General features: G+C 42.4%; 1 protein-coding gene across 6 annotated transcripts in view; it reads left to right on the plus strand.

Moving 5' to 3' along the window:
- DENND4A (DENN domain containing 4A) overlaps positions 1-12,990 on the plus strand; it is a 103,458-nt gene that overhangs the window by 27,933 nt on the left and 62,535 nt on the right. For all 6 annotated transcript variants that reach the window (XM_034435445.3, XM_087877777.1, XM_087877778.1 and 3 more), the window contains exons 4-6: positions 1,453-1,522; positions 8,580-8,749; positions 11,754-11,980. In XM_034435445.3, the coding sequence (XP_034291336.2) occupies positions 1,453-1,522; positions 8,580-8,749; positions 11,754-11,980 (467 nt within the window). The remainder of the gene's footprint in view (positions 1-1,452; positions 1,523-8,579; positions 8,750-11,753; positions 11,981-12,990) is intronic.

The raw sequence follows: 12,990 nt of genomic DNA on the forward strand, positions 1-12,990 counted from the left end.
AACTGTGGCAAGAAAGGTCGTAAAATGGCGCAAAACTTACTTAACAAATGTTTTGCTTAGCAATGGAAAATTTGGGCTGAATTGTGGCCATAAGTCAAGGACTACCTGTAGGCTGTTTTAGATGACAGAAAAGAAAAGAAGCCAGTCTTTCAGACACTTTGTCGAAAGCACAATACTGAGAAAGGCTAACTTAGACAGCAGCTCTTTAAAAAATGAAATGGTATCAGTTCATGAGATGTTAGAACTGGGGAAACTCAGATAAGATGTGTCGAGTATAAGTGGTTGATTATGAAGATGCCTCTTCATGATTATTTTTACAGGTTTGGATGTTGTACAATTTCATATTCACCAAAGTTAATTTACTGCCCTTGCAATTAATGGAAATTTGTTCGTTGCTTGTTCTCGATGTCCTTAGCTAGTTTATAATTTAGCTCTGACTGCTAAGTCAAATGTACATTTTATCACACACACAATACATGAAAACATGCCTTTTGCCTCCCAAAATGTCTCTGTCCAAAATGCTTTTTTTGGCATCTCTTTCCCTTTTACTTCTGGTCTGCCCTGGAATTTAAATGTGTGGCAACATTTAGTGGGCCACCGTAAATGTTTTGTTTGCATAGACATGTTGCTAGCAGCAGAAATAAGTTAGTATTGCACAGAAATCATTGAATTGTATAATATTTTTTTTGCTAAAAGTGGATCCTAGAGTGAGTAATTGCAAGTTAGGAGAACTAAGCATTGCCCCAAAAGATTTAAATCAGCATGAATCCAATAAAAAGAAGGGGGGGGGGGCGGGAAAGGTTGCTATCTTTTACCTATATGAAAAAAATTAAACTATTTCATATGATCGTTGAACACTTTCCATTTGTAATTAGAAAAGTTGGTTTAAAGAAACAGCATTTTATGGAACATAGCTTGTGTTATCAAATTTGTTTAACATTTTGCGATCCAACATTTTGTTTCTACCAGGGTGGATAAAAATCAATGATTTTTTTAAAAAAATCAAAAAAAAATCAGATTTTTTTTTATTTAAATCGGATTTTTTTTTATTTTTATCGAATTTATTTTAATAAAAAACTTTTGGGGTAAAAATCTATCGCAAGATAGTTTTCTATTTAAGATACATAAATAATTTAGTTTATTCAGCATGAAATGGAGCTTAGTTATGTAGCAGGAGGCTGTATATTCTGCAACACTGGGACTATCGGTGAGTCAACAGCGGATCAAAGGAGTAGCAGAGATGACAGTTGCTCTTTAAAAATTATGATTTAAATCAAGTTGGTTTAAATCAAGCCTTTTTACTAGTGATTTAAATCATGATTTAAATTGTGATTTAAATCAACTCGATTTAAATCAAATCCACCCTGGTTTCTACGTTACCTAGAATAGAACATTGTTTTTCTACATGGCCTAGAATGCTAATCTGCCCTTTCCAATGTTATGTTTCCACAGTGGGGATTATCTGCCTACTTGTGTTATAAGAAATCTGTGGCAAAAACAAACACCATATCATACAAAGCAGGTAAGCATGGTCGATTCATTTCAAAAAATGTTTCTGGGTCTGGGATTACATGTTATGGTTTTATGTCAACCTAGGGGGTCAACCTCCAAAGCACCGGAGGGCAGGACAAGAAGCAATTGATGGAAATTAATCAAGGAGAGAAACAACCTAGAACTAAGGAGAAATTACCTGACAGTGAGAACAATAAACCAGTGGAACCGCTTGCCTTCAGAAGTTGTGGGTGCTCCATCACTGGAGGCTTTTAAGAAGAGACTGGACAGCCACTTTTCTGGAATGGTATAAGGTCTCCTGCTTGAGCAGGGGGTTGGACTAGAAGAACTCCAAGGTCCCTTCCCACTCTGTTATTATGTTCTGTTAATCTAACATGTTTAGAATATAGAACATAGAATAACAAGAATGGGAAGGGACCTTGAAGGTCTACTGGTCTAACCCCCTGCTCAAGCAGAAGACCCTGTATCATTCCGGCCAAAAACCTCCAGTGATGGAGCACTCACAACTTCTGGTGAAAGCCGTTTCACTGATTTATTGTTCTCCTTGTCAAGGAATTCCTCTTTAGTTCTAAGTTGGGTCTCTCTTTAATGATCTTCCACCCATTGCTTCTTGTCCTGCCCTCAGGCACTTTAGGGAATAGGTCGACCCTTCTTCTCTGTGAGAGGCCCTCAAATATTGGAAGAGTGCTGTCAAGTCAGCCCTTGTCTTCATTAGATTAGATCTACCTAATTCCCCAATAGTTCATCATATGCTTTAGCCTCCAGACCCCTTATTATCTCTGTTGCTCTTCTCTGCAGTCTTTCTAGGGCATTGTTTCTCAACCTTGGAAGCTTGAAGATGGGTGGACTTCAACTCCCAGAATCCCCCAGCCAGCGCTGCTGGCTGGGGGATTCTGGGAGTTGAAGTCCACCCATCTTCAAGCTACCAAGGTTGAGAAACACTGTTCTAGGGTTTCAGAATCTTGTTTATATCGTGGTGACCAGAACTGTATGGAGCATTCCATACACTGGAATTTAGATTTAGGCAGTCCCAAACAGCCACTCTTCCCCCAGCAGACCTACAAGGGAATTCTAGTAGTGATATTTCAGTGTCAAGTGTCTCCATAGCTGTTCTTAAGCTTGAGAAGAAAACAAAAGAAAACTTAATTGTGAAACTCTGGAGGCATACAAGTATAAACAGCCAAGCACAGAAATAGCCCTATTTTTTTTCCTACAGAGCCTGCCTGGACAAGTCTGTTGAAATACTTCAGAGATTTAAAGTATAGTATGTAATCCACTGAGCAAAATGTCAAACTGAATTTTCTGACTGTGCTCCTGTAGAGTAGCACAGCTGAAGTAGTAGAGTTGAACTCATGGGAAAAGTTAGGAGCATCGTAAAAGTAGCCGTGCTATCTGATACAACCAGTATTTAAAAATCGCTACCTGAAGTTAGGGCATGGAATTTGTCAACTGGCTTCTCAAAATATTTCGGATAATGAAATAATGCAACTGCAGCTCCTCCGAGCTCTACAAATTCACGTGACACAGATACATTACGTGCATTTGGAGACAGGGCAGCATCCAAAATTCCATTGATTGCAGTTTTCAAGGATTTTATTTAATTGCTATTTTGATTTATTCCATTGATATCCCACCTTTCGGTTCAGTCAATTGTTTGAGGCAGTCAACTGCAATAAGAAGTAAACAAACGTATATTTTAAAAGATACTTTTTTAAAAAAAGAATAGCATTGAAAAAGATACAGAACATAGAATGATAAGGTTGGATGGGACCTTGGTCATGGGAGGTCTAACCTTAATCTTAATCTAATCCAGGGATCTCCAAATTTGTCAGTTTTTAAGTCTTGTGGACTTCAAGACTTCAAGCTCTGCTGGCTGAGGAATTCTGGGAGTTGAAGTCCACAAGTCTAAAAGCTGACAAGTTTGGAGACCTCTGATCTAATTATATGCCAGGTCTAATCTTCTAATGGGAAGGAAGACTTTTTGGGGAGAGTCTTCCTTAGAGGTAAGGCCAGGAAAAGGCTTTGAATGTCTTACAGAGTTGAATGTCCTGACAAATTCAAAAAGATTCCCTCTATACATAACTATACCCTGTTTCCCCAAAAATAAGACATTCCCTGATAATAAGCCCAATCGGGCTTTTGAGCGCATGCGCTAAAATAAGCCCCCCCCCAAAATAAGCCGTCCCTGAAAATATTTAAACGCATACGCAGCCGGTCCCTGTGATTTCCTCTGGTTAAGGTTAGGGAGGCAGAGCTGGAAATCAGGTAAGACGGCAAGAGGAGCCCCATCTTGCTCCATGTGCCCCAAAATAATAAGACCTCCCCGAAAATAAGGCCCAGCGCTTATTTCGGGGTTAAAAAAAATATAAGACGGGTCTTATTTTCGGGGAAACACAGTATATAATTCTTTGTTAAACTATTTTAATAGCATTTCCCCCTTTTTATTTTGAATTTCTAGTAATCTGATAGCTGCATAAGCCACAGTCTTTATTTATTTATTTATTTTTATTAATCATATTTCTATGCCGCCCACTCTCCGAGGACTCTGAGCAGCTTACAACAATCGACAGTATACTAAATAGCATATTGCCCCCAACATTCTGGGTCCTCATTTTACCCACCTCGGAAGGATGGAAGGCTGAGTCAACCGTGAGCCGGTGAGATTTGATCTGCTGATCTGCTGAACTAGCAGTCAGCTGAAGTAGCTGCGGTACTGCACTCTAACCACTGCGCCACCTCGGCTCTTACAGCTGGGTGGCTCTGTTTGGTTGCCAAATAGATACACATCTTACCGCCCACACTTGTTATTAAGAGAATAATGATAGCAGTGTGAAAAATAATGCTAGTCAAAACAATGGAGATTGAGTAGCAGCCATGAAATGAGTACACAGACATCCAGATATAAAATTCTTAAATCACCAAACTTGAATCAAATTCAACAACGTCTTGAGTAAAAACATTATTTTATACTCCTTTTCTCTGGATGTATTACTGACAACTTAAGAAGTTACTCCTGCATTTATTGGTCAGTTCAGTGAATAACTCAAATAAACTAACCCTTGATTTATATCTGTTTGGTTCCACAGGGGAAATTGGGCTCAATTAATATAACATAAGCAAGGATTTGAAAGCCTGCAGGAAACTCTGCACAGTTCTAGAATAAATTATTCAAAGATCAGCCTTCTAAAGAGATAAACGAACATGACATCTACCCCGGTCATAGTTGTGATGTCCACAATAATTTAAAAAATGTTATTCCTTTTTTGAAAGAGTTGTTTTTTTTTTAGACCTTTGAATGCCATGAATGTAGGCTAAACAGATTCCGAAACAAAAGGAATAAATAAATTGGAGGACATCAAAGGGATGGAAGAAACTCAGCTTGCCAGAAGGATATTTGTCTTGACATGTTAAAAAAAAAAAAAAAAACCCACATTTAGGAGTCCTGGATAATTACACTGAACATAAGCCAGCGGTGTGATGCAGATGCCAACAAAGCTCATGCAATCTTAGGCTGCTCAGCATAATCTCCAATTAATGAGAAAGAACCACGAAGCATTATATCTCCAGTTCATGAGAAATGGTTCCAGTCGGATGATAACAATAGCCCTTAGACTTCTACACTGTTCCATAGTATTTTATAGCAGAGTTCCCCAACATTTCTGGCTTTATGGAGTGGCGGAGGGTTAGGAGAGAAGAGGGGAGGGATCTGCACGAGCGGCACACGCAACTCCATTTGCGCAAGCGGTGTGCCTGCGTGCCTGCTGCGCATTTAAAATGGAGCATGCATGTGCGTGCTCACACACTGCTCGCGCAAGTGCCTGTGAGCTCACCAGCTGTTTCTGCGGCCCGGTTGCAAGCCCCTCACGGACCACTAGTGGGCCGTGGCCCACAGGTTGGGGACCCCTGATTTATAGCTCTATCTGAGCCATTTACAAGATCAGCATATGGCCCCCAACCTGGGGTCCTCATTTTGCCAACCTCGGAAGGAAGGAAGGAAGGCTGAGTCAACCTTGAGCTGGTCAGGATCAAACTCCTGACAGTGGGCAGAGTCAGGCTGTAATCCTGCATTCTGATCACTGCGCTACCATGGGTCACGTTTCTCTGGTTCTGGTCTTAACCATAGAACAGGGCTGTCAAACTCCTGCTCTAGAAGAACCTCTAGAAACCGAAATGCAGCCAAGATGATGCAGCCAGTCAGAAAAATGAGTGTTTGTAAACCAACACAAAGAATTGGTCACAGATTTGAGTATATCACAATCTAGAGCCGAGGTGGCGCAGTGGTTAGAGTGCAGTACTGCAGCTACTTCAGCTGACTGCTAGTTCAGCAGATCAGCGGATCAAATCTCACTGGCTCAAGGTTGACTCAGCCTTCCATCCTTCCGAGGTGGGTAAAATGAGGACCCAGATTGTTGGGGGCAATATGCTATTTAGTATACTGTCTGTGGTGTAAGACGCCCAGAGTCCTCGGAAAGTGGGCGGCATAGAAATATGACTAATATAAAAAAAAAGATCAGAAAAACCATAGGGGAGATGTTATGACTGTCTCCATACATCTGAAGTGATGTCATGCAGAAGCTGGAACAGACTCATCTACTGGTTATTCAGAGGACAGGATGAGACGTAGTGGATAGCAATGGTATTATTAAACTAAACTTCCAGTTATAGCTTAGCAGAGGCATCGTCTTTGCTCAGATATTTAAGACTGGATCAGAATGCCTTAGGACCACCTTCAACACAGGAAGTGCAGAGACAAATGCTAGAGTGTCATTTGCCAAGGATGCTCTAATTACATCCTGTACCAGTGAATCAGGTGGCATACATATTTGTGTCATAAGATAAATACGGCACATTTTCTTTTGCACGGTGAATTCGGCTAAAGTTCTGTACTGGTGCTGAAGATTACATAATTTAAAAGACTGCCTTGAGAACAATAAAGGTAAAGGTTCCCCTCACACATCTGTGCTAGTTGTTCCCGACTCTAGGGGGCGGTGCTCATCTCCATTTCAAGGCCGAAGAGCCAGCTCTGTCCAAAGACGTCTCCGTGGTCATGTGGCCGGCATGGCTCAATGCCAAAGGTGCACGGAACGCTGTTCCCTTCCCACCAATGGTGGTCCCTATTTTTCTACTTGCATTTTTTTTACGTGCTTTCAAACTGCTAGGTTGGCAGAAGCTGGGACAAGTAACGGGAGCTCACCCCGTTACGCGGCACTAGGGATTCGAACTGCCAACCTTTCTGATTGACAAGCTCAGCGTCTTAGCCACTCAGCCATTGCGTCCCACCTTGAAAACTATAAATACAGGCAATTCTCGACTTGCAACTGTTTGTTTAGTGACTGTTCAAAGTTACAAAGTCACTGAAAAAAGCAACTTGCGAGCTTTTTTTTCACACTTCTGACCATTGCAGCATCCCTGTGGTCAAGTGATCAAAATTTGGACGCTTGGCCACTGGTTCATATTCATGCCAGTAGCAGTGTCACATGAACAATTTTTGCCACCTTCTGACAAGCAAAGTCAATAGGGAAAGCCCGATTCACTTAACAACCGTTTTACTAACTTAATGACTGCAGCGATTCACTTAACAAGCATGATTAGAAAAGTCGTAAAACGGGGCAAAACCCACTTAAACAAATGTCTCGCTTCACAACATAAATTTTGGGCTCAATCATAGTCGTAAGTCGAGGACTACCTGTAGTGAATAAATAAGCAATGGGAAATTAAGCCACATCGGACTTTGAATTTTCTTCATTTGCTCTAGTTGAAGATGTTTTCAAACATCTACAAGGGGTTTGATTTTAAATATTATAAACACAAATGAATATTCCTGGCACAGTAATTTTGAGTTAGGCTACCTGTTGGGTTTGAACTTACCTGTTCAGTTTTTCGTGAATTTCATTCTCACAGTGGTCAGAAGAAGCAGGCTTAAACTATAGCTTGTGCGGAACAGGTACGATGTTATTTTGTGGCTGTGTTTGCACATAGGAAGCTTGGTTGATTTTAAGGTTACTTGTATTAATTAATCCTGCCACCTGATTTTGCACAACACGCTGAATCACAAAGAAACCAACTGTCTTAAGATTGCACAACAATGAACTCATCCACAGAAGTTACAACCAGTGTTAAAACTAATCAAATTTAGCTAAATTAAGAGTCAGCTGGATTGACAAGGGCAGCTATAGAAAAATGAATAAACAAAAGAAATTAGGCAAATTCAGGCAAATATTCAAATTCAGGCCTCTGATCTATTCATTGGGTCTTAATTTTGAATCAGAATGAATTCAAATGATTACTATTTTCTACAGAGAAGTAGAAGGAGCGGGTGGCTCACGAGGTTAGAACACTCAGACTTGCATTCGAGACCCATTCTGCTGTGGGATGGGCTGAGCTCCTGTCGCATGCTCCAGCTTCCGCCGACCCAGCAGTTTGAAAGCAGGTCGATGGACGGTAGATAAATGTGTACCACGAAGGTGGGCAACTTTGCAGGGACGCAAAAGGAGCCCCCAACTGGGCATCCCCTGGGCAACGATGTCACCAACAGATCCTTTCACCACTTCAGTGCTTCTGACATGGAAGTATTAGTTCAGAAGAAGTAGAGAAATTGAAAACTGTTTATTTCTATAGGCATTAGAACGGAGGTTTCCAGCCTTGGCAACTTTAAGACTTGTGGACTTCAACTCCTAGAATTCCTCAGCCAGGAATTCTAGGAGTTGAAGTCCACAAGTCTTGAAAGTTGCCAAGGTTCGAGACCCCTGCATTAGAGTTCATATATGGAGTGGTGCGGTGGCCTAGAGGTGGAGCTCTCGCCTCACAATCAGGAGACTGTGAGTTCGATCCTAGTTAGAGGCAGATATTTCTCTCTGGGCACACTGAGAATATATCTGCTGAACAAAACTCTGCATTGGCGACGGGAAGGGCATCCGACCATTAAAACACTCTGCTACCTCCATTCAGTTGCCATCTTGCAAGGGATTATGGGGTCGTTAAATGAAGATGATGATTAGAGTTCATATATATTTTAGGTTTTTTTTCTTATGTACATAAACTTTGACATGGAAAATTGCTTCCTCTAGGTCTTATATGCAGATATCCAGAAAAAGACTACGATTCATTTTCTCTACCAGAGTCGGTCCCTCTCTTTTGTCTGCCAATGGGGGCAACAATTGAATGCTGGCCCTCCAACAGCAAATATCCCCTCCCAGTGTTTTCTACGTTTGTGCTGACTGGAGCCTCAGCTGAAAAGGTACGATCCATTTATCCTTAACTGTCATTTTGGTGTCCATGGAGATACTCCGTCATCCAGGTCATGGTTCTCCCAAAGGTGCTTTTTTCAGCAGGCAACTGGACTTTCTTGGTTTTTCTTTGAAGACGTTTCACTTCTCATCCAAGAAGCTTCTTCAGCTTCTGACTAGATAGTGGGGAATGGAAGGATTTATATTCCTTGCAGACAGCTGGTCATTTGCATCCTTTTAGAGAGTCGTTGAGGCCACTTGGAGGTTTATCTGTGTCCTCAGGGTCACCTGAGTAGTGCAAATGGTTCCTGTAGTCTGCCATTTTTCTCTGAAAAATAAGGAAGGCTGAGCGTCAAAGAATGGAGGCCTTTGAACTATGGTGCTGGAAAAGACTCCTGCTAGTCCCTTGGACTGCAAGGCAATCAAACCAGTCAGTCCTAGAGGAGATCAACCCTGGCTGCTCTTCAGAAGGCCAGATCCTGAAGAGGAAAGTCAAATACTTTGGCCACCTAATGAGAAGGAAGGACTCCCTGGAGAAGAGCCCAATGCTGGGAAAGATGGAGGGCAAAAGAAGAAGGGGACGGCAGAGAAGGAGGTGGCTGGGTGGAGTCACTGAAGCAGTCGGTGTGAGCTTAAATGGACTCTAGAGGACAGGAAGGCCTGGAGGAATGTTGCCCATGGGGTTGCGATGGGTCGGACACGACTTCGCAACTAACAACAACACCAGGGTTGTTGAGGCCACTTGGAGGTTTATCTGTGTCCTCAAGCTCACCTGAGTAGTGCCAATGGATGTGGAGCCTTCTTGGAATTGCTGAAAGGATTGTGTTGTGGAGTTTCTCCTTTCTGCAGGATGTTTTCTGCCCTCTGTCCCTTCCCTGTTGAACGCAGACTGCTGGGGATGAATCTTTGCCTCGCAAACCGAAGCACAAATGGCTCCTGCCGTCTGCAATTTTTTCTGCAAATCCACTTTGGTGTTTGTTGTTTCTCTTTTTTTCTGCGTTTGGTCAGTTAGTCAAAAGAGCTGGAAGGCTGGAAGCTTTTTCTAAAGTGACCATTTGTTCACTTTTTCCCTTGTTATGCAGCCATTCATTCTTTTTTCTTTTCTTTTCTTGTCTCTGCTACATTCAGTGCATCTGTCCAGCCATCTATTTTCTTTTTGGCTCATACAAATCCAGCTGGTCCTTGACTTACAACCATCTGTTTAGTGACTGTTCAAAATTACAGTGGTACTGAAAAAAGTGACTTACGATAAATTTTTCACACTTAACGACAGTTGCAGCATCCCCCGTGGATTCATCCCCGCATGATTCAGACGCTTAGCAACCAAAGAGCCTTGGTAGTACAGGGGTTTAAGGGGGTTTAAGACACCCTGTTATTAAGCTGGTTATTAAGACCAGATGCCTACAATTACTGCAGGGTTCGAATCTCGCCAAGGCTCAAGGTTGACTCAGCCTTCCATCCTTTCTAAGGTAGGTGAAATGAGGACCCAGTTTGTGGGGGCAATAAGCTGACTTTGTATAAATATACAAAAGTATGAAGGCTATTGCTGAGCACATTGTAAGCCGCCCTGAGTCTCCGGAGAAGGGCGGCATATAAATCAAATTTAAAAAAAAAAACAAACCCTCATATTTATGATGGGATCATGTGATCCCCTTCTTGACAAACAAAGTTAAGGAGGAAGCCAGATTCACTTAATAACCGTGTTATTATGTTGACAACTTCAGTGATTTACATAACAACCTTAGCAAAAAAAAGGTCGTAAAATGGGCCAAAACTCACTTAACAACTGTCTGGCTTAAGAACAGAAATTTTGGGCTCGTTGTGGATGTAAGTCAAGGACTACCTGTATACAGAAACATCCCTACACATTTTGAGTTTGTCAGTCTGTCCGAATCCTTGTTGTCAAAACAATTTGCTGCTTCAGTTTGGGTGACAAGAGGATCGCTCTCTGCTGTCCGTTTGAGCAGGAGCAATTTTACAAAGTGTAGCATGAAATGTGATTATAGCATTTTGCTGTTAGAATTGCTTTTCAACCTGGAAATTCAACCTGGAAATAAGGAGAAATTTCCTGACAGTGAGAACAATCAACCAACGGAACAGAAGTTGCCTTCGGAAGTTGTGGGAGCTTCATCACTGGAAGCTTTCAAGAAGAGACTGGACTGCCATCTGTCAGGAATGGTGTAGGGTCTCCTGCTTAGGTGAGGGGGGGGTTGGATTAGATGACCTACAGTATAAGGTCATCCAACTCTGTTAATCTGAATCTATCTAAGATGCTTAAAGCCTGGAGACTAAAACACACGATGAACGGTTGCAGGAACTGGGCCTGGCTAGTCTAGTGAAGAGAAGGACCAGGGGAGACAGGATAGCAGGCTTCCAATATTTGAGGGGCTGCCACTGAGAGGAAGGGGGTCAACCTGTTTTTCAAGGCACCCAGACAAGGAATAATGGATGGAAACCGATCAAGGAAAGATTCAACTTGGAAATAAGGAGAAATTTCCTGATAGTAAAAACAGTCAACCGATGGAACAGAAGTTGCCTTTGGAAGTTGTGGGAGCTTCATCACTGGAGATTAAATGACCTACAAGGTCCTTTCCAACTCTGTTAATCTGTAAGTTTTCTTCCTGGAAACGAGGAGGTCCTATTTCCTCCATCCCCCCCCCCAAATTTCTTCCAGATTATTTTTTGATGGAAGGGCACTGGATTCTATCCAAAGTCTTTGAAAAAAGAAAAAAGGAGAGGCTCATTGGGATCCATCCTTGGGTTACAATTACTCTTTGAAAAGTGATGCATTAGCCGGCTGCTATACCACTACATGTGTGCAAGGAGAACTTGGCTAGAACTTATTTTTATTTTTCCAGGTTCCTCAAAGCTACATTTGCCATGTTTACAGCAGAGCTGCCTTACATTTGAGTGTCGCCCATGGCAGATATATTTGAATGTCTTAGGCCTGAAAGAAATACTTGGCAGATTCAGACTGCCTACGTCACTTAAATTTCAATGTACTGTCACTTGCAGGTCTACGGTGCTGCTATTCAGTTCTATGAAACATACTCTGAGGAAAACCTGACAGAAAAACAGAAGTCTCAACTGGGCTTCATGGCCATACCCAGCTCCAAAACCGTTCAGACAAACAAGTGCATTTGCCTGCTGTCCCGCTGGCCATTCTTCGATGCGTTCAAGAAATTTCTCACTTTTCTTTACCGCTATTCAATATCGGGTCCACACGTCCTTCCTATTGAGAAGTAAGTTGGAGGGGTATTTTGGGTTCCACACATCATCATTAACTGTCATTGTAATACATAATTTTGATCAATGGGAAGGGCATTTGAGCCAGCCTATGCCCTTGGTAACTGGGGCAAGCCTGCCTGGGGTCGCCCCAAATCCTGTCCCCTCCTCAAATTTGATTATTCTTTTTCTCTTTCCTGGTCTGCATCAATGCAAACTTGATAGCGTGCGGCCCTCCCGAGCTCCGCTTTCACTGGCAGAGGGCTGCAGGAGGCGGTCATGGCCAAAAACGGGGCCCGGGGGGCTGCGCTCGGCCCTCCTGAGTTTCGTTTTTGCTGGCAGCATGAAAGAAACATGCAAGAAGGGACAGGAAAGAAGAAAGGGAAAGACAAAGAAAAAGAAGGGAAGAGAGCAAGGAAGGAAAAATAAGGAAAGAGGGGAAGGAAGAAGAAAGAATGAAGAGGGAAGGAAAAAGAAGGAAGGAAGGAAGGAAGGAAGGAAGGAAGGAAGGAAGGAAGGAAGGAAGGAAGGAAGGAAGGAAGGAAGGAAGGAGATTATAATGAGAGTGAGGGTGGGTCTGAGGGAAGTCCTGTTTTACCACTTGGCCACCACAGGTGCCCCCGACACGAGTGATGTCTAGCTGGTCATGACCCCCCCCCCACTCTCGAGGTCAAACACAGCCCTGATGAGGCCCTCAATGAAATCGAGTTTGACACCCCTGCTCTAGGGATAGCTTCCAGGGTAGCGGTGGGGAGACAGAACTCAACAATGATACGGTGACATCTCTGTTGGGGTTAGGAAAGGAAATATTTGGCTTTTTTGCCATTACCTTTTAGAGTTTGGGGCCAAGCAGAGGTTTAATCCATCCATTTTATATTTAACTGCTGTTATAAAAAGCCAACATCTAGAAGCAAGATCTCGTGTGTGTATTTCAGCTGCAAATATTGACGGAATGCATACTGGTCATGGCCGAGTCCTCCTGTTTTTCTTTTCACATGATCGATGATACTATAATGTGTTTGTGCAA

This window comes from Pantherophis guttatus, chromosome 13 (genome assembly GCF_059756535.1).
Source record: "Pantherophis guttatus breed Tessera chromosome 13, ASM5975653v1, whole genome shotgun sequence".
NCBI classification, from domain to species: domain Eukaryota; kingdom Metazoa; phylum Chordata; class Lepidosauria; order Squamata; family Colubridae; genus Pantherophis; species Pantherophis guttatus.